The 26,704-nt window shown below is 35.9% G+C and overlaps 1 protein-coding gene across 5 annotated transcripts in view; it reads left to right on the forward strand.

Annotated features, from left to right (window-relative positions):
- Positions 1–1,892: 1,892 nt before the first annotated feature.
- Positions 1,893–26,704, forward strand: part of eya1 (EYA transcriptional coactivator and phosphatase 1) — a 64,565-nt gene continuing 39,753 nt past the window's right edge. The window contains exons 1-8 of one of the 5 annotated variants that reach the window (XM_088919356.1): positions 10,166–10,334; positions 11,390–11,661; positions 17,752–17,802; positions 19,537–19,664; positions 20,745–20,810; positions 22,604–22,681; positions 25,520–25,586; positions 25,944–26,089. In XM_088919356.1, the coding sequence (XP_088775482.1) occupies positions 19,541–19,664; positions 20,745–20,810; positions 22,604–22,681; positions 25,520–25,586; positions 25,944–26,089 (481 nt within the window). In that variant the 5' untranslated portion in view covers positions 10,166–10,334; positions 11,390–11,661; positions 17,752–17,802; positions 19,537–19,540. Of the gene's footprint in view, positions 1,939–10,165; positions 10,335–11,318; positions 11,662–17,606; positions 17,803–19,536; positions 19,665–20,744; positions 20,811–22,603; positions 22,682–25,519; positions 25,587–25,943; positions 26,090–26,704 lie in introns of those variants that run through there. The other 4 variants (XM_088919357.1, XM_088919358.1, XM_088919359.1 and 1 more) reach the window with 4 other exon arrangements.

Here is a 26,704-nt window from a genome sequence, read left to right on the forward strand (position 1 = left end):
GTAGTTCACACACCCTCCAAGACTGTGAAGAACCGTGAGGCTCAGCGTCTTCCCCAGTCCTGTAAAATGAATGGCATCCCCCGTCCAGATAATCCAGGAGTCTTTTTTTATGTGTACTTACGCTACGAGAGAGCAGCAGAATCTCAGCTGTTAAAATTGAGTTAAAATTGAACTCAAGCTTGGCGTTGGTTGTCTGTACCCTGAGCATTTTAGTAGCAGAGGGAACAGAGATACTGTAGGAAAGGTTCTCACTTATTTGACTTTTTCCTCTTGCCATATTTAAGTCACCGGTGTTATTTTCTCATTAACAGTACAGTATATCAGCTTGAATATTTAATGTGCCTTTCATGTTGTATGCTGCACCTTGTTATCGCCTGAACTACTTAGGTAACTGCTATCACCTTAAGTGTTTGAGTCTCTTTAAATGTGCATACTGTATATGTGTGTATAAGAGTTTCAGGAACATAAGTAAATTTGCCAGTGAAACTTATTTTCCAGTCTTCCTTTTTTTCCAGTGGCTAGTAGGTTATTTTGTTCATAATAACACTGTAATAGTGATAAAAAAAATTCTGATGTTTCTGATTTCGTACACATTCTAGGGCATCAGTGCTTTCTATCTCAAGAAAAAGAAATAAACTTTGCACAGCAATTAAACTTACTGGGTCTCTTGTCATGGCGTTTCTCTTGGTCGTAGTTCAGGACAAAAACAATATTAAAAAGTTTGCAGAAATGAAGGAACCATGCCTTTAAATCCAAGATGTACACTCAGATGCAGGGACAAGACTAAGACAATTTAAACAGTTAAAAAGTGGAAGTGCATTTCAACCAAGAAAAGGGAGGCATGTCTTTACCCAAAAGGTTGTGGAAGTCTGGAGCAAGCTACCAACCATGTTGTTAAAACCAATACCCAGCTTGCTCTCGAGGAAAGATTAAGTGACATTGGAACAGTTAATGGCTAGCTATTATGGGATGTATGGCCTCTCGTTTATAACGTTTCTTACGCTCTTAAGACAGGACTACACCCTGACTGAGATGGCAGACCATCGCAGAGCACAGAAACATTCAGTCACCAATGTACAGGTATATAGGAAGGGAATTTGGAGACACTTATTAACAGGGACAGCATGTTTCAGGACCGTGAGAGAAAACAGGAGTTTCACAGAGAAGGCGCACAGGGAGAACACGGAAACTCCACACAGAAGGTTTTTACTGTATGCATGAAGCGCATGACCCAAGAACTGTGAGGCAGCAAAACTAGCCACAATGCCACCATGGTGGCCTCATGCTGTTAAATTTTGTAAATCAGGCTAATTTGAAGGTGGAACACACTAAGGAATTATAATACACTTAGAAATCTAATAGAAGGGGAAAATCATATCGTATTATTATTAATAAAAATGGCAGAAATTAAGTTACATTTAGAGTGCTGAAGAAACATGCACAATGTCTGAGTAAGATACAAACGGAGGAATAAATTATCAATATAATATATTTCAGTCGTTGCTTTCATCTGTGTCAAAATGTGGTAATCAGTTATTAAACATCTCCAATATCTTTACTCTATGGAAGACGTAGAGTATTTCCGTATTTAAGAGTGTTTCCACTTATCGTAATACATTTTTATGGATCTTTCTGTAGAAATTTTGAAAACAAAACAACGCAAACGTTTTCAAACGTCTGAAGACCTAATTACGTTAGAAGCAGCGCTCTCCTGGCTCCCTTACCTGTTTTCTCATTTCTATCCCCTCTGACACTAAAGCTAACACTGACAACGTCTCCCTTACAGGAGGACTGTCAGTCACCTCTTCCTCATCTGAAGTGAATCCCCGCTGTGTGCTGTCAAGCAGAAGTCTGGCCACATTGGGCTGACCTGTTCCCAACTGGACAAGCAGCTGTGAGGAAGGGAATGCTAAATCTCTGGAAGCAGAGAGCCTGAATGTAAGTCTCTGGGACAGTTGGGTTTTTTAGACAAATGTTTCTGTGAACGTTTCACGGACTGAGGTCGAGTGATCACAGCAGCCTCTTGTTGACGGCCAAAGTTATGAGGTTTTTGGGGGTTTTTTTTTGGGGGGGGGGATTTTGGTATATTTAAACTTAAAATGCTTTCTGATTTTCAAGGGCGTCCACTAGAAAAAAAGTTGTGTTCATGTGAGTGACTTGAGGTGGAGACTCTTGGTTCCATCTTTTTTTCTCGTGATTCTTGTTACATTAACCTTGGAGGTTTAGCAGTTTTAGCAGTTAAGGATCTAAATCGAGCCTACAGTACATGATTACACCGAAATCTGGCGATCGCCTGCCAGTAAAACATATTGCTTTGTAGACTTCCTGGCTTTTCTAATTAGTTTTGTTTTTCAATACAATATTTTTTATCTTTTAACCTTACTTTAATACTTATTATAATGCATCACATTTTTATGGATTTTTCAGTTTTATAGCGTCTTCTGATGCTGACATTCCAGCACAACATAAAATGCTATATACATACAGTACATATATACATATATGCTATATACTGTACATTCTGTACATATTTTTACAAAATATTTTTATTTTTCAGTTACCAGCATTGCCCACCCTTAACTCTTCAGTTTTATGCAGTTCATGAACAAAAACTCTCTAAAAACACTTATTATTAAATATAATAATATAATACAATATTACTATATAGTACTAAATATAATAATATAATACTAAACTCTAAATACACTGTAAACACAAAGCTGGTTAAAAATGTTTGAGGTTTATGTTTGAGATTTGCATTAACTGTTTTACTGTTTAAATGAACATAGAAAATGAGCAAAGAGAGGTAGATTGAAATTGAATTACCACAATCATCAAGACATTTTCATATGTTTGTTGCCAAACCGTGGCAAACTGCTCACACCTTATGAATTAGACAGGCGGCTTGGAAATGGTTTGGTCAAGGAAAAAAAACACTTCTCCAAGAGCTCAGATGACTGTTTCCACAGATGTGTCACTCCACTCGTGTGAAAACACTGCGTTTATAGCCTCAGACAGCCCAGCCTTCAGTGTTTAGTGTTGTTGTTTTTCACCACGTGGCCACACTTTGCAGAAACCTGTAAAAGAATGATTAAACCTAAAAAAACAGCTGCAACTTGAAGAAAGTCATGTGCAGATTTATATTGAACTGAATCTTTTTTTATGGGATGTACTGTATAAGGTATCTTTATACAGTATATTCATTTTTGAACAAAAAATAGGTTTAAAAATGGACCAAAATCCATTTAATCATGATAAGAAAAAAGGGGTATACAAAAAACTCTTGTAACAGTGAATGCAGTTTACATTTATTATTAATGATATAACAGATCAATGGAAATTCTCAGTGCTATATACAGAATTGATTTTTAGTAATAGTTAAAACCCAATGAAGGAGAAAATTTCTAAGAAAAACTTGACACTGTAGCAGTGCATAAGAAATTATTTTTCTTGTCCAAAACCGACATGAAGTTCTTTATGTGTGTTGCTAACCAAAACTAAAAATTGAGAGCGGTACTGATATTTTCAGCAGTAGCACTGTGCTACAGAAAGTATGATAATGAAATTCATTATTAACTGTTATTATCAATCTTAATAAGAAGTGTCAATACCCTTGTTTCGAAATATCTGGTTCACTCAATGTTTATCATTACAAAACACTTAAAAACGATCACTGGGGTATCAGGAAAATGCAACATCTCTTTCTACATTATTCTTTCAGTGTTGACAGTATATTAGTATGAATTACAGTATACTGTAACTTTATATTGATATTGCATGTAAATAAAGTTGTGTAAAAAAAAACTGCAATAGAAGTAAGCTCATGACAACAGACACTGGTTATTTTCAAAGCTACCTTTGGCTTTAATGTAAATTCTTCAGATTTCACCATTAAAGTTAAAGAGTTCAAAGATAAAAAGCTAATAAAAAATGAGTTTGTGTCCCTCTGCGGTGTGTTATTATGTGGTTATTTTGGTTTGTATTAAAAATTAAAATGGATTGATTCTATTTATACATTCAAGCAACAAAATGCATTACACGCTGTATAAAATATATTTTTATTCATACGTGAAAATCTGTTATGGGATACAGTTTCAACTAAATGTGCAAGTATCAGTATATTAATTTTTGTCACAGGCAGAAAACCAATTGAAATAAATATAGCTGCAGTTTGCTTAGGTCACAGTGTCTTTGACACTTGCTAGGACTGTCTTTCTACCTGGTCTTGACCATAGAATTAGTGCTTTATGCTCTGTGTTGTTTGTACATTATATGCCATTGGCGTTAATCTTTTTGGTGGCCACCAGAATCATGGTTTTTGTTAGTAAAACAGATGTCTAAATGAAGGTATCAGAGTGGATACAATTAAAACATTGAAGATCCTGTTAAAAGATGTGCATGTCAATCAACATCAGTGGGTCTCAAAAACTACTGTATATGGATCAGATTTGGAACAAAAGCATTGAATTGTCATAGTATTAGGAGTATGAATCAAACCACCACTTACAGTACATGTATCAATTATAATGTAGTCTTTATAGGAAGAAATACAAATTGTGTGCAAAGGAAGCAGCAGTTATCATGATAGATTTTTTATTTTCCACTGGGGAAACAAAACAATAGGGACATCAGCATCTCAAACTTAAATAGCAGACTAGACCAACAAATGCTGTCTTAATCAGTTTGTCAGAGGCAATACCGGAGGATATCTCTGTATCTATCTATCTAGTCTTTTCAAACAGTCTTCAAAACCAGTGAAAGAACAAGTAGGGAAACTGATTGTAATATGGTCATATGGTACAGTATATTGTGAAATTGTACAAAACTCTGGAAAGCAGACTAGGAAGGAGGCTTCAGTGGAACAGAATGGGAAAAGATAGATTTGATATTGCTTGACAATGCATAAAAGTAGTTTAAAAATACTCTGCTTTAAGCAGGGATTTGCTCCATGTCAAAGTCTAAGATGAAGATGAGAATGGACACAGTTTTTAAAATGATTGAAAAAGAACATCAGAACTTCACTCTGAAAATGAGACACAAAGAAAATTATAATTTGCAAATATACTGTATGTAAAAAGGTATTAGTAAGGCCAAATATGAGATTTCACTAATATTTCACTTGGGTGTTTACCAAGGAAGAGATCAACAACATGTCTCAGGCTGGGGAGAAACATACAGTATACTGTATGTCTTAAACACACAAAAAACTGTTGCTGGTTCTAGGCGCACTAGGGTGAACACCAGAAACAGTCCGAATGTGAGGCACTGTATCATGCCAAGCCAAGCAGTACCTGACTAGACCTGGAGTTTGTGCTACAATATCATTTCTAAAACTGGCTAAACAAGTTTTTGCCATTTTGATCATTTCCGATGCTGTAGTTTTTGTCAATGTGCTTTTTACTTTCATAAAAGCACTTCTTTACTTTCGTAAAATCAGAGGTTTATAATACATGATGTTACTATTTTTACTGTACATTCATTTGTCTGTGAATTGTTTTTTAATGACATTATTGTATATTGTATTTTTTTCAGTATCCTCTTTTCTTTTTGTGTTGCTTGTTCTTACTTGATCACACTTGGGAATTCAGTGCTTAAATATATACAAATGTTAAAAATGAGCCTCACTCCAAAAGAAACGGAAGGTTAAGGTTGTGGCTAAAAAAATATACTAATGTGTTGAAGGGCAAGAACCAGTTTTTTTGAAAAACCAATAACTAAGGACCCACATAACACAAAAAATTGTAACAACATATCCAAATGTTGGTGGAAGGTTATAGGTTTTTGGCAAGTTTTTTTACACCACTGTAGGAAGGGAGCAGATTGACTCTATGAGATGGTGTGTAGCCACATAATAAAATCTTCAGATATTTGCATTTTGTCTTTTAGAAGAATATTTAGGGATGCTTCATGCACATTACTAAGATGTCAGAACATTATAAAATCCCCAGATGGCAAGTGAACATTTCAGCAGTGTTGTGTTGGTCAGCTCTTGACTGACAAGGTTGTAAACCATGATAGCATCCTCTGGAGTCTACAAACTAGCACTACCACAACATTTACAGCACTACAGGCGTTGACGTTGCCCCATCAGTTAGCTGGGAAGCAATTTTTGGAAAAAACTGTACTCCTATATTGTGTACTGTAAAAAGCGTACAAGAATATACTGTATACCGTATACAAATTGGACAGATTGAAATGAGAATGATTATTGTTTGTCTTATATGTGCACATACAGCATGCCATTAAACCTTGGATAATCTGTGATGTTTATTGAACGTAAACTTTGAAATGGCTCTGTCCATTTCATTTTGGTAGTCTAGGTTTCTTAGAGTGATGAAGAGATGCATTCAGTACAATTATGTTCAACATTATTTACTTGCATGAGAGACAAAAATTATTTTGTTTGTTTTACTAGTCTGGATTCACTGTAACTTTCTTTCACCACATCAAAGCACAGAGTGTTCCTACTAATTTAAGAGCCTTTGAAACATTCCATCTGCACTGTCAGGAGCCTTATTGTGGTGATACCTTGTCATCAACAAAGATGGTTACATTAGAGCAAAATAAAAATAGTGTTTTGTGAATTGCATCTTACTTTTTATCTGCGCTTTTACTGAGACTGTAGTAGTTATTTAAATAAGAGTCATAAAGGTTGTCTGACTTAACCCACCATGGCAAGGTGCTACAGTACAGTAGTCTGTACTTCCTGACTGAAAGAGACAGTATGTGCTAATCTTGAGCTACAGCCTAGGGGTTACGACAGTCATTTTAAAGATACAGTAGCTCCCATCAAAACACACAGGGTATGAATGGCATAGCAATTCTAATAAGATAATTAAGTGATGAAATTAATAACAAACCTGCTGGTTGTCGAAAATGGTTGTCCCAGAAAACAAAGCACTTAAATTAGTTCAAATCAACTAAACTAGGATTTAAAGTCAGTTTTTATTTAAAATACAGTGTTTTTTTAATATTTGTACAGTTGATAAAATAAATCTATTCTCAGAAACATCCTGAGCTTACGCTAATGACAGAAAAGCAAATCAGTCTGCAAAGTAACTGAAATACTTTGAAATTTGTGTAATTACCATTTAAAGCAAAATAAACTTATTTTAAATTAGAACATTCCAACTGCTGCCATTTCAGATTTTCATCCAAGTTTTAAATGTCTTCTAATCCAAGATTGTTTTAGGCAGTATTTTAGTTAATACTGTTGAGTGAAAATATTTGTCGTTGCATATATAAGATAGTAGCTGTTTTTCTATTTTTGTCTGTAAGACAATTTTCATTTTATGAAGTTGTTTCAGAGAACTTGAAATTGGGATACTAAACATAGGCTACCTTTAAATGTGGAACTCTTATAATTCAGTTTGGCTTCCACAATTTGCACAAGAATTGAAAATAATCTCCTAATGCACATCATATTATCCGCATAGTTGGTGCAACTTTTGTAAAATTATTCAAAATGTCTCGTACAGCCTGAATTCTTATCTGGTTGAGCAGCTGGTACTATTTGCAAAAATGGCATAGCAGATGCAGGAAAATGTAAAGTATGCACGTTGGGATTTTGGAACCGTGGGGAAATCATATGGTATTCTTACGTGCATTTTACGGTTTGTTATAGACATCAATCAATCAATCTTTGTTTGTTATAGCGCCCTTCACAACAAAGTGCCACAGAGTGCTTTGCAAAAATATGTACAACAGATGTTTCATGAGCAGGTACAGTAAACCATTGGACATGGAAAAGAGAAAAGCAGCCATTCCCAAAGGGAGAAAATAAATCTCCAGGGTTCCAGAGCCTGGTGGTGCCTCTCCTCCAGGAAATGGCTGTTGTGACTCTGCATAAAAAGCAGGTTCTGGGTTGAGGGTAGAATATTTTTCGTCCGGGGTGCCACAGACCAGAGGACACTTCGTCTGGTCTAAAAGGAAGGAAATCCAGATTTATAAATCACTTTTAAGTTGTTGCTTTGTTATTGTATTTGTGTAACTGAATTGTCGCACTACACAGTACTGCCTGAAATGAAAATACATTTTTCAAAAAACTTTTTTTTTTCTCTGTGAACCAAAGTATGAATGAATTCAGGGGCATTGTGGCTTTAAAAGGCAAGACTTGTTCCGGTGAGACAGTCCTCTGAAAGTGCTTATTATGTTGTGTGAGGGGCCTCTCTTGGAGACCAGTGATTTGGTAAGAGAAGCAGCACATGACTACTGCAAAGGAGGGGACACAAAGCTAACTTGGAGTGCCAGATATTTAATACCAGCCACACGGTCACTTGACAAAATACCAGTCAGTAACCCCTGGGTCTCAGCAGTGTCAGGGGACCAGAGAAAGTTGTGAGGTTTCAAACTTTATTTTCCTCATAGTTAATAGAAAAACACTTTGCTGGTTAAGTGTCTAGATAAATATATAAAAGGTGTTGGTTTCATTAGGGTAAGGCCCGGAGTTCAGATTTCCCATCTCTGGGGTAGGTTTGGAGAGCAGTAGTCACAGACCTAATGGGAGAAAAGCAACCCGATCCCCAAAAAGTGTGACATTGTGTAAATGTTGTAGTAGCCCTTTTAAAACAAACTTGTAGAATGCTCACATTAAAACATTACAGAGAGAGGATTTTTCTCTGAACTCACATTCTGAAAATGTATGCTACATTTGTTTGACAAAACGCTAATTGAAAGCTTGCTGTGTTGACCGGTGAGTGCCATTAGATTCTTAGGGCAGCAATGACGTCCTTGTTGCAGACGTGATCAGTGATCAGACGCTGCAGAAAGTACTGCTCACAGAATTTTTGCTGCTTTCCTCTGAGTGGATTCCAGCAAATTTTAATTAGCCATGTGGATAACAGCAGTACTGCTGCTTGTCAGAATTACTGTAAAATAAAGGCATTGTTGTGTTAATAGGTTTAACATAAGTCAAATTTCTCATTTCTGTTTGATTCCTGATATGTTTGATTAAACCATTTCAGCTTTTCTATACAGGCATTTCCTAAACTATTTAGAGTATTACATAAGCACACCTTAATGTTTAGGCTCTAACAAGCACTTCTAAATTCATTCATTGAAGGCACAAAGTCCCCTCATGGTTATGCTTCATAAAGAATGGCTTCAATTTTAATCTTGTCCACTTCTCAGATTTCCAGCTTGATATAGTTTTTGGCCAATAATGTTTTAGCACAGATGTCAGGCTTCCTGAGCCCTTGCAGCTGGCTTTGTTAAGCCCAGATTAGCTAGCTATAATGACTACATTACATATTTAATTTTTCTCTGACCAAGGGTAAGGTAAATGTGGACTGGGAGTAGCTTTAAAAGGGAATAAAGTATATTCTGTTTGTATATTTTTCTTTCTCATTCTTTGAGGAGACAAAGTCTTCTACCTTTGATATAAAGAATAGATTTGGACATATTAGCTGTTTGTATATTTTTACCAGTTCAATGTGTGAATGAGATTTGAAGTAGACAGAAACATAATCTAGTAGATCTCGGCCCATTTGTGATTTGTACTATCGGAGGAACTATTTATTTTCCCTTAATATAATATAACGTTAGGGCAGGAACACACAACTTGTTTTAATCTTGCTCCTCTTGTTTTAATATTTGAATTTTGATAACAATATTTAACAAAATTCAGATAACTGGACAAAAACATATGATAATTTAGTAGAGAGCACATAAACAATTCTCTGTATTTATACTGTCCAATTTTAAAATAACTAAGTTGCAGAATTACATAGAAAGTTAATTTTATGCAGCTGTCCAATGAAAGAGAGTAAATGCAGTACCTCAATAGACTTCTGTGCCCTTTAGCCATTACAAATAGTTACTTGAGATTCCCAGAGCATTTATTAGTCTATTGAGTTATCAAGGAGCCTCTTCGAAATTTAATATTTGTAGGATTGGAAATGTGAAACAGCTAGTTCACCTGTAGGTACAGGCTGTGCAAGCCAGAAACATGAATATTCACACTGTAGTTTCCTCTGTATCACTGTGCACTCAGTTTAGGAAAAGTGCAGCTTGCTCTATTTATGTCAGCTTCTCAGACAAGCTCAGTAGAGGTTTACTTATGTTGAACCGGTCTCCCATATATGGCGAGTGAGTATACCACGGTTCCTTAGCTGCACACAAGCAAAATGAAATCCAAGGTGTGCAGGGAACTTGAAGCTTCCTTGTAGCTCTGGCAATAGATTCTTCTATTCTAAAATTTCCACTTAACTACTGCAGAGAAAAGGAGTGTCACATTGAAATTTACACATTGGAGCAACTGGATACCTGTCAAGACTGTGTTACCTCTGTTGAGCTATTAGAATCCATCAACGTACAGTATATAAATTGTCTAAAAGGTAAGGCAGAAGCCTCATAAAATCCAGGCATTTTAGGACCATCATGCTCTTTATGTTTAGCCTTTCATGTTGTAGGAATAAATTAAATGCAACCTGTTATTATTGTTGATGTTTTTTCAAGCCAGGTTTTATTGTACTGCAAAATTTTCTTTTAGGTTCTTTGTTGCGAATTTTCTAGTTTTGTCCTTGTCTGCTATTGATTTTACATTTGTATCAAAAAACAGCAAACCCCTCAGGAAAAGGAAAATCCAAATACAATGATACTTGCTCGAGACTATACCGCTTCCTCGTGCCAATCTTCCTTGATAAAAATAATTTTAAAAATAAGCTTAGCATAACAGTATTCCTCCTGCGTTGTTGCAAAAGACTCGGGACCCACAAAAAGTTTCTGTGTTTCGCAGTTTTAAATTCTCGCCAGTGTAAAAGAAGGCTATTTTTCAGAAGCAATTAAAAATTGTTTTTTAAGGAAATGAGACCTACAGAAACCAGAGCATAGTCATTACCTTACAGACAGCAGTAGCAGCTACTTGTTGATGGAGCGCTTCCACTAAGCTTCTGAGACCCAGCCGTCTGCGCTGGTTGCCGGGACTCGCTGATTTACATAATGCATTTATCTGAGAGCACAACTTAGATCTCAGTGCTGAGGTCCTTTGTCAGACTGAAACCAGTAAGGCCAACACGAGAGAAAAGCTGTGGTTTCCACTAGAAAAACAAAAACAGGGAGACGTGGTGGTGGTGGTGGTGGTGGTAGGGGGGGTATTAAGCCCTTAGGGTGCATGAGCAGAACCACAGGATTCTACAAACAAGCGCAATGGATAAAGGATCTGCTCTTTCATTGTCTTAGGATCATTGATACAATCTGGAAAGGGCTATATTGCTTAAAGCTGTGAGTGAATGACATACGGAGGACTGATGTAGCGCTGCCTGGTGCTCAGAGCTAACTCCCCAGTGCCTCTTCCAGCCTAAAGTCTTCCTGTGAAACACCACGGAGCAGTTCTTGCTGTTTCAGATTGCTGCTTTTCTCTCTCTCTCTCTCTTCCCCCCTTCGTCCTCAGACACTCGCGAGTCGCAGCCCGCAGCAGTAATCGGACAGCTCTCGTTCCTGCTAAGCTTCAGCCTCCAGAGATACCGCACTTTGGCTATGGTTTTTAACACTTAAAATGGGGGGGAAAAAAATTGCTCCCTTCTCGTGTCCCTAGTACGCATCTGAGCCTACCAAACGCAAAGACTTTCACTGAGCAAATGGTCCTGCTTTGAACTGGAAAGACCTACAGAACTTTGCAAAAAACAAAAGGGAAAATAAGGGGATCCAGCTATAATAAGAATTGTAAGTATATGTTGTTGTTTTTTTCTGCATTTTACATTCTAGGACTATGACCGGTCTGTCAGTATTTTTTTTTCTCATTTTGTAACACAAGCTTTTCATTTTTGAGGGTTTCCTGTTGGGCTCCATTTGAAAGTTTTGGTGTTGGCCTTTATTTACTAGTAGAGGGTTGACGTTTTAATGCTGGCATGCAGCGTTTTTTCAGGAAAAAAACCCAGAAAATCAAAAGAAGAAATGTACAAATGTTTCAGTTTTCAGCAGAAATTAAATTTTCACATTTACTGTATAAATACGCTAGAAATGCTAACATCTTTGTTAGCTAGCTGCTTAAAATATTCCAGATTGATGTTATATTTTTATTATTTACATTTTAAAATATAAGAAAAATAAAAAAGGGTGTAATGCACTTCAATCAAAAATTGCAAGTTGCTTTTTTGGAATAAGGAAAAAAGTTATCATGGCGATTAAGCTTTCATAACAGCGCAGTATATATTTTTCATGTTTATATATTGCTTTTTTCCCTTTCTGAGCCATTGAAATCTATTTATATCTGGTCTTCTGAAATTGTGTTTTCACTGTGCTCCATTACTTGATAAATCTTTACAAACAGCCACTAAGTTATTCTGGATCTAAGTGGAAATGTGTAGCACGGAGTAGCATGACAATTGCAAAAAAAAATTAAAACAGAGAGCTGACAGCAATGAGACATTTTTTTTATTTATTACATATAATGTCGCTCATTAAATGTGTGGATGTTGCAGAGACTTGCAATTAATATTTATGATGTTTGAAAGTATGAATTTGAATTATACCAAACCTAATAGAGAAAATTATTATTCTGGTAACATGTTATTAATCTATAGTATTTTAGAACTTTTACTTTTCTGTTGTGCAGGAAGCGGTAGCTTCGGGGAGACGGCATGCATTTACTTAGCTTGAAATAGCTACCGAGACTTTTCATTTAATCACTTCTGGTGTGTTCTGGATGCTTTGACTCAACACTTTTAACACTTGTTTACACAGAAAAAAAATGGGGATAATGGAGATTCAGAAGTAATTTTTTGGACTTAAACATCAATATCTTCGTACAATGTTGATTTTTCTTTTTTGATAATTGACCTCCTGGAAGAGTCTTTCAGACATTAGCTTGACATACTGTACTCAACGGAGGCGATCTAAATACAATGACCAAGTTGCACCTTGTTTTTTTTAAACAATGAAAAGGAAAGCACACATAACAGGTGTATGGCATTTATTCTACAAAGATAGATGAACCTGGAAATATTTGACAGAGTTTGCTGGTTTGCAGGAAACCCTTGTGCTTAATAAGTTTAAATTCAGTAGGTTTTGCAGCAAGCAAAAACATACTGGTCCCCACAGGACACCCTTTTCAAGTGGGCAGAATAAACAAAGCCAACACAGTTAAACAGTTGACATTTAATGGCATCTGCTACAGAATGGAATGCATTAGAAATTCACAGATACACATTCCCAAATAAGTCATTTTTTTCTTAAAATAATGCATGACACGGTAACTTGCATTAATATAAAAAAATTCAGGTCATTTTTTGTTTTATGCACGGTTGCTGTTTTGCCCTGTTTTTTTTTTATTTCACTATCTTTAAACAGAGCGATATAATGCCCTGACTATGATAGTAGATATAATATTCATATGTATATTATATGAACCTGAATATATATATTATATCATATTCATAATTGCAGTAGAAGAAGTTCTTTTTCTAACTCACAACACTGAAAAAAGCCTCCCCTGTCAGGATTCTAACATTTTAGCATGTACATTTTAAAACGTATAAAGCAGGTGAAATGTATTAATAGCACTGTAAATCTCGGAAAAGAATGGAGCATAAAGCCTGAGCTGCAAATAAAAGCAAATAAGAGCCAGAAGAAAAGAAAGCTCTCCGTTTTTTGTAGTCTGTAAGCATCAGGGGCCTCAATCTGCTGCTTCCATTATTTCACACAATAAGCCTGTTTATCTAATTAACTGATAATGAGTTGCCTGATTTGGATTGTTTACTTACTGTATTTGTTTAAATAAGACCTTCATTTGAGTGAATTAAGCTTTTCTTGATAAGCTGCCATGCAAGCACTGCTCTTGTTGCTGTGTGTTTGCTGAAGCCCCAGTGCATTCCGTATGTGTGCGGCCGAGGCCTTTCAGAGCTGAAAACTGTGCTCGGTGAAAGACACAGAAGGCTAATTGATACTGCCCAGCTCTGCTGTTTATTAGAAAGAGACAGAGGAGAGGAAACCCCAATGCCCATTCTGAGTGATTAGCGAGGTGAGTTGTTGACTAAATACAGAAGTGTGTTATTTTGTTAACATGGTGCTGTTTGTCTCTGGAATATGTTACTGAAAGAAGAGGAGATGAGGGCTCAGCATCTCAGATTATCTTTGCAATCTTTCCCCCCTCACAATACTTCTTATTTAAGAATTTGCTTTTTATCCATTTGTTCATTAAAGCTTTTAAAACCGATCAACCTTGATGCGCTGTAGTTTAAACACAAGAACTAAGGCATCGTTTTCTGTGAAATTTCTTACTCCCTGGGGTTTCTTTAAATTTTCCTCTTCTGTATAAACTAAGTTTCAGCAAAATTGAGAGAATGAAGAATCACATTTTGTTTTGTTCAATTCTTCTGCTTCTAATGAGAGCAATGTGAATATGTTCTGTTTCATTGGCTTTGTGGAGCAGTATGTATTTCATAGACGAAAACGCTTTAATATGCTGTTTCTCCAAAAAGGATATGCTTCAGTACATACGTAGCACATGGAATGATGAAAACAGTATGCATGGGCTCTCCTATCCTATGGTCCTTGGTATTCTTTTGAATTTTATTTGAAATTGAAGTTTGGCAGCTAATACGATCCAAAATACTTGGAATTAAGCATTGTTCTTTAAATTTTAAAACAGCTTTTCTGTTTACAACAGTGCAACTCTGGCTTTATGTTTTTGGCTTTTCATTTTTTAACGAAGCAGAAAAAAAGGCTTTTTTCCCTCTTTCAATGAATGACTGCGGTAGGGAGAATGTGATAAAATGTGTACCTTAAATCTTGTTTGATGGGCTCTCAAAGTGAGCTTGCCTTCTGGAAATAATTTTGAGGGTTGAAGAGCACAGTATTAACAGATTTAATGTAGCTATTCAGTGGATTGCTGGAGCACTATGTCAGATTTAACAAAATGAGGGAGACAAATTGTACATCAACAAACCACACATCTGTGAAGAATTACACTTTTAATTAAAAAGAAGTGAAAATTGAAAACTGTCATTTTATCATTCATTGTGTGATTTATTTAAAATTGAATTGAATTATCTGTAGAGGGAACTATTTACTAATTATCATTGAATGCTTCCAAAGATCATTTAAATTTATCAGTATGCTGCACTCATAAAAATAATATATTTTATGAACGATGTCATCCAAATCAGTCTTATTTTTATTAGTTTATGCTAGTTAAGAGGAAATGGTTCAATTTAAAACCATATGAATTAAATGTAAATTTGTGTTGATGCAATTTGTGTTGTTGTAGTTCTTTTTCAAGAGAATCGTTTTCTACAACTTTGTTTAGCTAGATGACAGAGATAATAATGACGTCTTTTTTTAACAAATGTAATTTTGTCTACAGTATATTATCTGTTGCGTTTTGACTGTATCTTCTTTTGCCGCTTAAAAATAATTGTCATAGCAGTATTCATGGTTAATTCTGATACGCAGATAAAAAGAAACAAGTGAAGTGTAGCATTTTGTAAACTGTGACTAATTCCACTCACATCTGTGTCCAATTGTTGTCTGCATCTACATTCTTTGTGAGTAGATTTATTTTTCCTGGGCCACCATGTGGATTCAGCTGACCAGCTTAAGTGAGGATTAGTTGTTTTAAAGTTATTTTGATTAAAGCGTTGTTTTTTAAACCTAGTAACACACAACACATGGTTTGCATAATCTATAAAACTCAAAGGAATACGTTCTCTATGGCCTATAAAATTAAAAGCCTGTAAAGCTGGAGTAAAGGAATTGAGAGAGGATGCCAGTGGACAGTACATTATAGTAAATTTTCTTTTTAAGCTAAATTCTATCAGCTTTCCTTGATAAATTATTCTGGATATACTATTAATGAGAGGTGTTTTCCTGATGTTAAAATTGTGTAACTACCTGTATTATAGATAACTAACCTTTGTTTTGCTTCTAATGCACAAGGTAAAAAAAGCTACTGTATCAAGCCTTGTCTACATTTTAATTATTTTTCCAGTGCTTTTTGAATACTTTATTACACAAAGGACTCGGTTAATTGCTACTGTGAAAAAAAAAAGCATGTGGCTTTTCAGCTTTGGCAAGTCTTGCGCTCTTTGCAGTTTAGAAATGATTAGAAAAACGACCACTGTGCAGGTGAATAAATGGTCTGGCCTCGCAGAGTTAAGGCATGTTACTCTACCAGCATACTGGAGATCATGAATGTTAAAAGCCTTATGATATTTGCTAATGGAAATGCGCAGGTCTTAAAACAAGTAAAGCGAAGCGGTGGGCAAACAGAGAGAAGTGAAGAGTGTTTGGCTTTTTTTTGATGACACTTAGAATGCTCTATCGTGCTTGGCTTTGTTCTGCGATCATCAAAGAAAAGTCAGTTCAGGTTGAATTGAAATGCACATCAAAGATGCTGAATACAGACTTTTAAACAATAAATATTAAGCTGTGCAGGAGAAGGGCTTGTTTTTGCTTTCAAGCCTCTCTTCACCTGGTCCATATCACCTGCTGGCAGTGTGCGTCGGTTGCAGTGGAACGACCGGCATCGCTACTAAGCTCAGTTCATAGCCTTTCACTGCTGAGCACAGCAGAGAATGCAGATGACTCATTAAACCTGCATATAGTGCATTCCCTGTGCCATGTTGTTTTGTTTCCTGCTGTTAAAATATATATTTTTAATTGCGTATTTGTTGCATTTGGCCTGGCGTTTTCATCCGAAAGCCAAAATGCCAAGGAGCAGGAGGCTGTTATGATATGGAAATCACCTGATCTCAGCAAAACTAACCATAATATGGCATAATAACTATCTTAAAATGGCCGAATGGGAGGAAAAGGAAAAGAAAGGTAGTGTTTAAACCCGGGACCATATTCAGAAAAACTTTACCATGGTACACAGTGTACTACTGTTTTTTTTTTAATCAAAGATTAAACGGAAGAGCCATATGATTTACTTCTTCTGCTGAATTTGACATCTTTCAGTCAGGAATTCTTTCTGTGTGGAATTCGATATTACTTCAAGTCTGGCTAATTTAATGTGCCAGAGTCTGTTTTACAACATATAGAAAAAGAAAACTACTGTACCAAAAATTGACAAATATGAATTGCAAAAATGATAACATTTTTTTAAAAAACCTTGAGGTTCAGCAATTTCTTGCAGCACAGTCCTCCGTTTTTCTTTTGTTGTTGTAGTGAACATCTACTATATTTTTTTTTGGGGGGGGGCTACCTTTTGAAAAATTGCTATCTCAATTCCAGTGGCCGAAAAAAAAAATTCTCCCGTTCCCTTTGCACCGTCCGCCTGCAGACCCGAACTGAGACAGGTCTGTGGGAGCAAGCCGTGATGATCATTAGAAACTGTCAGTGTTCGGAGAGAGGGAGTGGAGATATATTTCAGATAGTGTCAATTGCAGATGAAAGATCCGCTGAAGATGCTAGGGGTGTTCTGCTTGAGTTGCTTTTGTTCAACAAGTTCATTTTCCAGCAGCTACCTTTTCCAGGCATCCCTTCCTGCTTACCTTGGCTAAGCTGCTTTGCATGTTGATTGGGGGAGGGTTAATCCAGTTTGCAGCTGTCGTAGGCCAATGATGAATCACCTTCCCGTCATTTGGCTGCTTTCCCCTGACTTGGGGAGGAGGAAAGACCTGAAGAAGGAAACTGCAGTAGAGGGTTTAACCTAGAGACAATGTGCCTCTGTGTTCCAGGGTCTCCCCTGTTCCTATTCTGTTAGAGAGTAATAATAATGTTTTCTCAGACAATGTCTATTGTGGCATGGATGGGCCTGGACAGTGACACCAAGCTAAAATAACAAGGAGTTATATTGTTTCTACTTGGCAGGTGAAAAAAAAGATACAGTGATTCAGATGCTTCTGATCCATCCAGTTCCAGGTAAGAACACTGCTGGTATTATGCCAATGGCACTATTAAGCAGGAAGCATTGTTGATCGAAGTACATAGTGAACTCTAAAACCTAATGAACTGCATTTACTGGCAAAGTATACGTGAACTAAAAAAATTGTTCTTCTTTTGGGTGGCAGAAAAAAATACAAAACCGCTGTAGTAAATCTATTAGCAAACAGTTTCCTTCTGCTGAAAAGTTAAATTACTAATTCAGAACTGTATTTGGTATATAATGTTTTCTATAAAGTAAGACAAAAATGAGTTAATTCAAGCACCATTGGGGATAGAAACAGAATACCTCAAACTGGTCTTAGAGCTGTAAGTAGAATAGAAATAAGGGAATGCTTTCAAAATGTTTCGCTAAATTGACTCGCAAGAAGCAAGATTTTGATCAAGTCAGCAGTCTAAATATGAAAGAATGATGACTTTCAGAGTTTTTAAAGCTAACCGTAGATAATAAAAATGTTTTGAAATCTGATATTCCAGATTAACTCGGGAACTTTCAGCTGATGTTATCTTTGCAATCAAAATACAGCAAAAATAGCTTTGCCATTCATTTCTCGTCTGATTAGAATGTGTGTGTTCACAAGAAAATCTATAACATTTTCCTTTGCTTTTTAAAAACACTTTCTTTAATTGGTAACAGAGACCTACACATTTTGCAATCTAATTGAAATTACTGGTACAGTAATACATACAGCTATATTTTCCCCTCTTATTTCATTAGCGCAATTATGCGTGGAGATCATTAACAAAGACAAATGTGTGTTTGAGTTGGTGGGTATGCCTTCAGTGTGTGCTGGCCTGATCCCTTTTCAATTTGACATGCATAATATAATGCAGAATACACACAAATGAGAAGATAAAATGTTTCCAATGGCCTGAGCTTCAATAGAAAGAGAAAAAACAATTACCTAGTTTGCCAGAGCAAACAAGTGTGTTAGACATTGCTTATTCCCAGTTACTGAAGCATGGCCTCTTGCATTAACTTGAAGCAGAGGGTTTTATACAAGTGCACTGCAAATAGTATGAGTGCATTGTAAATCTGCGCTGTGAAGTTTTAATGCAAAAAAGAAATATATTATTGAGCTGTTTTCTCAAAATAATTTGCTTGTGAAATTAAAAAAAATGTTTGTCCTCTGTAGTGTCTTGGATCATTTAGATTTGGAGGTTACAATTTGACAGTAAAGTCTTGATGTCTTCTTCTTTACTTTGTGCAATGTACTATCTACATGTTCCTCAATCTACTAAATGAAATATTACTCCTTTTAGGCCTATAGATTTACTAAATGTAGATTGTTAAAGAGCCTGGAAGTTCTCCAGACCCAAAGGGTTTTAAAGTATGTTATTTTTGCATCCTGTTTGGAATGATTTAGTGCGTTTTTTGCAGGTGGTTTAAGTTGAATTTTGTACCATTTTGGTGAATTCTACATGTTTTCCCTCAAACCCGACAGGTTTTAAATTTGTGTGTGACTACGAATATATGTTGTGAAATACTAGTGCTACACGCTGTTCTTGTTACTCAGTGAATGCTCAATACTAAGGCAATAAACCTTAGAAAATGACACTACATTATTAACCTTTAGCTACAACAAAAACAAATATATAACAGAGTATTTGCTATCAGGCCCATCATTTGTTTTAAACCCACGCTGTTATTTTTTCATGTGACCCATTAATCATTTTAAACAAGAGAGTAAAAATAGCTGTGCTTTGCATCAGGTCTATGGAAATGCAGGATCTAGCCAGTCCACACAGTCGAGTAAGTGGAAGCAGTGAATCTCCTAATGGTCCAAAACTTGACAACTCGCATATCAATAACAATTCCATGACACCAAATGGCACAGAAGGTAGGTTTTTGAGATTTCTGTTTCTTCTGTTCTTTATGAATTGAGATATGTACGTGACAGTGTACCATACAATACAATGCTACTGGTTCTTACTTGTATTCTCTAAATACTGTCTATGTTTTGTGATATGTATTACTGAATCACAGATGTACTTGATTTTCAATATCTTAATATTTTCAAATTGCTCGCCTTATCTAAGCCCTTTATGTTAAGAGAATGTATTGTCCTTGCAAATTATTCGTGATCATAAATGAATTGCAAAAAAGACAACTCGGGCAGCAAGCCAGTCGGTTCAAAGGCAGTTTCATTTTGTTGTTTTTGCAGCTTTGTTGCTGTTTTTATTGTCCATTGAGTTTCACAAGCATAGGAAACAAACACCAGTTAAAAGCTTGCACTAGCTTTATAAAAGCTAACCGACTATTATTTTGAATACAGAGAATCACATCAGCTGAAGCAGACTGTTGTTTGCATAAATCTAGTAACGCAGTTCCTGATTTGCAGAGGTGATGAAGAGTTCATGAACGCTGGGGCCCTTCCACTTTTAGGTCTGAACAAGGGGGAAGACAAAATAGAAAATTCATACCAAAAAATTCCCTCCAGGAAAAGGAGAAGAAAGTGAATGTGGCTCTTGTGAATGATTTGGATGATAATAGCTAATGTGTGTCAGAAATGTAAATGAAATGGGTGGGACGGAGAGGTGACAGTCATCCCTGATGCCTTCCAGCTTTTGGATTTTAAACCAGAGCACCTGTGTGGAGTTTGCATGGCCTCCCTGCGCCCATAGGATTTTTCTCCTATTTGGAATCAGCAAAGACATGGTGACTAGATTAGTGGCTCTTAATTGTCCTGGTGTATGACCCTACTATGGATTGGTATCCCATGTAAGGTGTAGTCCTGCCTTGCTCTCTGTACCTCTAGGATAGGCTACATGACCCTGACCCTCACTAGAGGTAAGCAGCTTTCCAAAAGTGGATAGATAAGTTGTTGTTTTTTTAGAAAATGCGATGAATGTAGGTATGTTTATCTGAATAGCAGTGGTGTAGATTGTCATGTGTCCTTTGCAATCTTCTTTTCCCATAGGTGATAACATCACAATGCTTACCACTGCTGACTGGTTGTTAAGTTCTAGTACACAGACCACAGCAGGTTTGTGCAGTTCTGTGCAGAAATGAAAGGGCAATGCCTGGCAGCATTGAATCAATGATTGTTATTTTTTATTACAATTTTGCAATGGCCACAGTTACATTAAGCACCATTTCTAAATCTTCTGCTGATCCTGTAGGCTTACAATTGCATTTATATGACACTTATTTAGCTTTTGCTATCACAGATTTTTATATGCGATATGCAAGAAAAGGCTTCAAAAAAATGTAAACATTACAATTCTAAATTTCAGGTTATATTTTTAAACGAAAACTTAAAACATGTGCTACTGTTGCTACCTAAATATTGTAGTCTGATACATTTTTTGCAATTACAAATAATATGATCAATTCATTTTAGCACTCTGTGTCTCTGAAAGCATGAGTATTGACTTGTACCAAGTATTGCACCTTTCATTTTCAGGAGTTCAGTTTGGAACTGACTGCTGTGTGATGTTAAATATATTTAAAGCATGGTTTGAAATGTGCTGGCAGAATTATGTTCATTTGCTCAAGAATGAATGAAGTCGGAGTAAAACAGTGCACTTTTAGATTACATTTGAAGCACTGTTTTCTCTTGTAGACACAGTTGGATGATGTGGTATTGAAATTGATATTTTATATGCAGATATTTCATGCATGCAGTGTAACGCAACATTCTTGAATATTCAGAGAGGCATGTTGATGTATATTTCAACAAACTCACATCAACGTGTGTTCCTCTCCGGAATGAGCATAGTAGAAACATGTTAAACATGACAGTGAATAACTTCTTTTACCATGAGGGATTTAAATGGGCATGACTCCATACCCACATTTTGAATCTGCTTTCAGATTAGTCTTTCAAAAAATTCCCCTCCTGAGGTGAAATGGATTTATTTCAAAGATTTCCTGGTTATCTCAGACAGCTGCAAACTTGTCTGAGTACTTTCATTAATTTAGATTAAACAACAAGGGCACAGTACAAAAATAAATGTAGTGTATCTCACTTTACAGACAGCAGTCAGGTACATTGTTACGATGTGGGTAAGCTAAAGAAATACACACAATGCACAAAATAACAAATGACCTCGGACCATTGATACTGTACTTTTATTTTCATGTATTTTTTGTGAAACCCACAGCAATGCATCAAATTAATAATGTCGGTGTTAGAGAATCAAAGGAAAGGTTGTAGTGGAAAATGATGAGGAGTAAAGGAGATTCTTTCAGAGTTTTAATAGCATTTAACTAATTATGCTTCAGTGTGGCACCTGACATATTTCAGTATTTGCAGGTGAAGCCCTTTAGGAATGTGTTACTGATACTCCTTAGAGACATTTGTTTTAAGAGTGTATGTGAATCACATTTGATAGGGTGATTTCACTGTAGAAAAATGGACACGTGGTCTTAAATTGCAAGAAAAAAGGCATGCTGACTGAGCACAGCCCGATCTCACACCACAATGGTAAACTGTTCTTAATCATACATACACTTCAGAGATAGACAGATCTATTGCCATTGTCATTTTATTCAGACTTTCCAAGTTATTAATTCTTGCTGCTTCTGAATGAATGTCATCAACAGATTGCGCAAACCAAATAAGATGTGCAATGCACACAACATATAAATGGAATAATATGCTAGGACCCCTCTGCTGTGAAAGTATTTGTGTTTGTTTTAATTGCATATGTTTGTTAGTGCACATAAAAGAGAGGAGATTGGAACTGCTTTGCAAATAATTAAGTGCTTTATACCTTCATAGACTGTGTGGCAGTGGATCCTATGCTGGAATAATATTTCTTTTTCTCATTGCAGTTAAAACAGAGCCAATGAGTAGCAGCGAAATCATCACTTCTGCAGCAGACGGGTCTCTAGACAGTTTCTCAGGAACAGGTAAGGGAGGGTTTGGGCCTGCTACGGTCATGGAGAGCAACAGAGACTCACACATCCCAAAACCACATTGTGTAAAGGTCCCAGGAAGTTCGCTTCACTAGATTGTAATAGCAAAGGGAAAAGGCATCAGCTAAGCAACCAAATAATAATGTTACAACCCTTGGAATTAATAAAGGCGTGTCCAATTTGTACATAGTGACTGCCACTTGCATTGTATCAGCAAATGATGGACCTGGCTTTTGTTCAACTGAACATCATCTTATGGCAAGTTTATTTTTTTATCACTTAGAAACTCAGGAGGGTATTGGCCAGTACTGTTGAGAAGTACTGTGGAACTTGCAAGGCAGAATATTCAGAAGCTTCTCTTAGAGATACAAGCCTGTCTTTAAATCTCAGGTGTAGAGAATGTCTCTATCAGTGCCATCAGTACGCTGACAAGGGATCCAGGATTTCAAAAACCACAAATGACCCAAGAATTATTCCCCATTTGCTAAAAACAACAACATTTTGCGATGTGAGTGAAGATTTTTAGTTTGTTGGAATTTTTGCTTGCTTAATGTGGCTTAATGTAATATTAGTGTTGTACAGTAGGTTGTACAGTATGTTGTAAGAATTGGTGGGTTTATTGGAATCCTATTAGGAACTTCACAAAGGGGTGTCTTTGACATACTCCAAGTGTTAAAGCCTGATAATTACTTTTTCCCCCAAATATAACTGAAACATTTATCACAGAGTTCTTTGTGACTCATGGTTTATGAGACCAGTAGTAAAAAGAACGTTAGAAGAAATAACAGACTGCTTCTGCAAAATGTTTGATTGAGAAAGAGTGATGGTCTTCCATATGTCATATATTGTTTCATACAAATGCCAATTTAAAAAAGGTAAGAAATAAACGATATTCACATGACCATTCGAATACTTCTCTCGGCATCTCTGACTAGTGCGACGTAAAACTGCGAAAGGCCACACTTGAGATATTTTAAAAAACTGTTTCATAAATTACACCATCCAAACCGTTTTTTTCTGTTGCATTTCACTTATTTTATTACCACAAATGATTAACTGTGGCCTTCACTGGGATACTAATCCATGCTACTGTACGAGACTGAGCTTCAGCAAAGTTAAGAGAAAAAGCTCTGCCATCAAATGCTTGCTGATGGTCAATTAATAATACACATATTAAATGTACTTTGGGGTAAGCAGTGTACAATATTCACCCGGGGGAATAAAACCTTTTTCTTTTTAGACTGCATGAATTTTTAATAGACAAGTAATGATTTGATCACATATCTACAAAAGAAAATTTTAACCCAATACATATTGCTAGTTGTTAGAGCTTCTAATACTGTGTTTTTAAATTACAGCTTATTTTCTTTATTATTTCCATTAAAACAATGTAGGATACCTCTCAGGGTAACTACGACACTAATAAGTTAATGATGTTGTCATGTCTTTTTTATTTTCTACAAAAAGTCCTTGATGTGTTTCTTCAGCATTTACATTTGGATTACAAAAAATACATTGCCTGTTGCCTTACTGGGGAGCAGAAATAATATGTGATCTGTTTCAATTGAATTTTCAGTGTGTGGCATTACTTAAACTGTTTAATTTTTTTCTGATGGCTTTACTTTCCTGTCAAAATATCCTTTTGTTTTTCTTTTTAAGGTGTTCTTCTAGAAATTAAAACGGCTGTGGGTTTAGAGCAAAAAGACCTCAAATATATTTTTTAGTTATTTAGTTGTCAATGCAATTATGTTTTCAGTTACAGTACACGTAATGAAATCAACACAGATGTGCAATCAGAGCGGATTAAGGCACCATAAAACTTCTTTTCACAAGAAATTAATCTCAGAGTCGCTCCCAAACACCTAATGTTGTGATACTTCATGAAAAAAGAGTGAATTTATTGGATAATTTTGTTTTGTTCATCTATTAAATAAAGGACCAGGACATACCAAAAATAACTGCATAACCTCTAGATAATTTAAGGAGAAAAAATTAAAAATACAATATTAATATTTTAAAAAGAAAAGGGGGAATAGTTTATGATGATTTCCAAAGATATAAATAATGTCATAGTATTTATTTTAATTTACAGTAATAACTAATTCCAGTGACTATAAATATAAAATTAAACATACTGTTAAGGTTCATTTTAGTTGTAAAAACTGAAGAATTTTCAGTAACCTTTTTATAGCATTAATTGTCTTCAAAGTAGGCTTTTGAAATATTACATGATCTTTTTAAATTTTATTTCTTCTTTTTATTCAAGTTGCAAAAAGCAAGAATTTCTTCTCAGTTCTTTGATAAAAGAGCATTTTGCGGTCTGATCATATCTGCCGTTTCTGTTTTAAATTAAAGTGGATATTGCAGCATGTTATTACAGAAAGGAGTCAAAGACACTTTGTGTTTCATGCTGTAGAATTTGTTATCTGAAAGAGTTATCTTTAATTACTGTTGTCACTTTTTTAGCATTGCTGCTTTAGATGTCCACAGTGAACGTAGTATCTCATTCTACTGTATAATGAAGCAGAGTCTTTCTCACTGCATTTACTCATTGTGTTTCCATGAAGGGTTTCTATGGCAGTTATACAGTAAGTATTCCAGAAGAGTATGTTTGTTAGTTACAAAGTCAGCAGAAACATGAAAGCATTACCTGATTATTTTATTTCATTACCACACTTCATTTTTAACCCAAAGGAAGGTTACAGAAATAAATAGAGTAGCGCAACATAATTACTGTTTCCTTGGAATCCAGAAGTTCTGTTGGCAAAAAATAATATTTACCTTATTTTTTAACGTTTAAATATGTGCTTGCTTTTTTTTAACTCTCTTCAGCTATTGGAACCAGTGGCTTCAGCCCAAGACAAACTCACCAGTTCTCCCCACAGATCTATCCTTCCAAGTAAGGCTTCTTTTATTTTTCTTTGAAAAAATAAGCATCATCCAACTTAATTTAGGGCCCTAATTAGATCCTTCTGTTATATCTGGATTTTCAACTGGCTTTGTTTGTATGGATGTCTGCGACTCACATATTCCAAAATCTGTTGTAATTATTATCTTGCAAAAAATTTCCTCTGCGATTTATTATTCTTTCACAGTGTGTACTAGAGCCGGGATTGCTATCTTTTTTAATTCAGCTGAGCGTTTATCATCAAGTAGCAGAAGTACAGTAAATTTGTCAGTTAGCAAATGTACTGTAGCAGCATGGTTTCGCTCTAATTCATGGCCTTTGTTTTTCTCTGTCGTTTCTGAAAAATAGCAGACCGTATCCACATATTCTTCCTACCCCTTCATCACAAACTATGGCTGCGTATGGGCAGACGCAATACACCACAGGAATGCAACCAACAACGGCTTATACTACCTATCCTCAGCCAGGGCAGCCTTATGGAATTCCAGCTTATGGTAATTATAAAGCAAAAGGAAGATAATCGTTATGTTTAACATTCACACTAATAATGCTGGTAACCATATATCAGATATTGGCATATATGCATTTTACATGAGAAGATAATGGCTTCTGACTTTGGCAAAGGTTCTCGAGCTCCTATAGTTACCGTAGGTGTCGAAGGCTTGTTGTTTAAAGAATAAAGTGCTGAATTTAAAAAAAATGCCATTTGACTGCCGTACAGTGAGTGATCTGGGTGCTCTTTGCTGAAAATGAGACCACCTTCCCAATAAATTATTACAGATGGGGAAAAAGGAAAAGGAAAGGGTCTAATTTTTATCAGTGATCTGTTTGCTGAAACTGTGATCTGTGCCAAACAAAACAGACCAGACCTGAAATTCTAAAATTGTTATAGTAGGTTCAGGCCTGTCTTGGAAAAGAGACGTCAGTGGAATTGCCTCAGAAGCTGTGTACATGTGTACAATATGTGGAAACTCCAGACTCCTTGATAGATGATTGAAAATGTTAATCTGGATATCATAGGTGATATCATAGGTCTGTAGAAGATGTCTCGCCTCTTTTGGATTCGGTGTATTTTGAAATGTTCTCACCGAAATATAATTCTACTGTGG

Source organism: Atractosteus spatula, chromosome 6 (assembly GCF_055471065.1).
Source record: "Atractosteus spatula isolate fAtrSpa1 chromosome 6, fAtrSpa1.hap1, whole genome shotgun sequence".
Lineage (NCBI taxonomy): Eukaryota > Metazoa > Chordata > Actinopteri > Semionotiformes > Lepisosteidae > Atractosteus > Atractosteus spatula.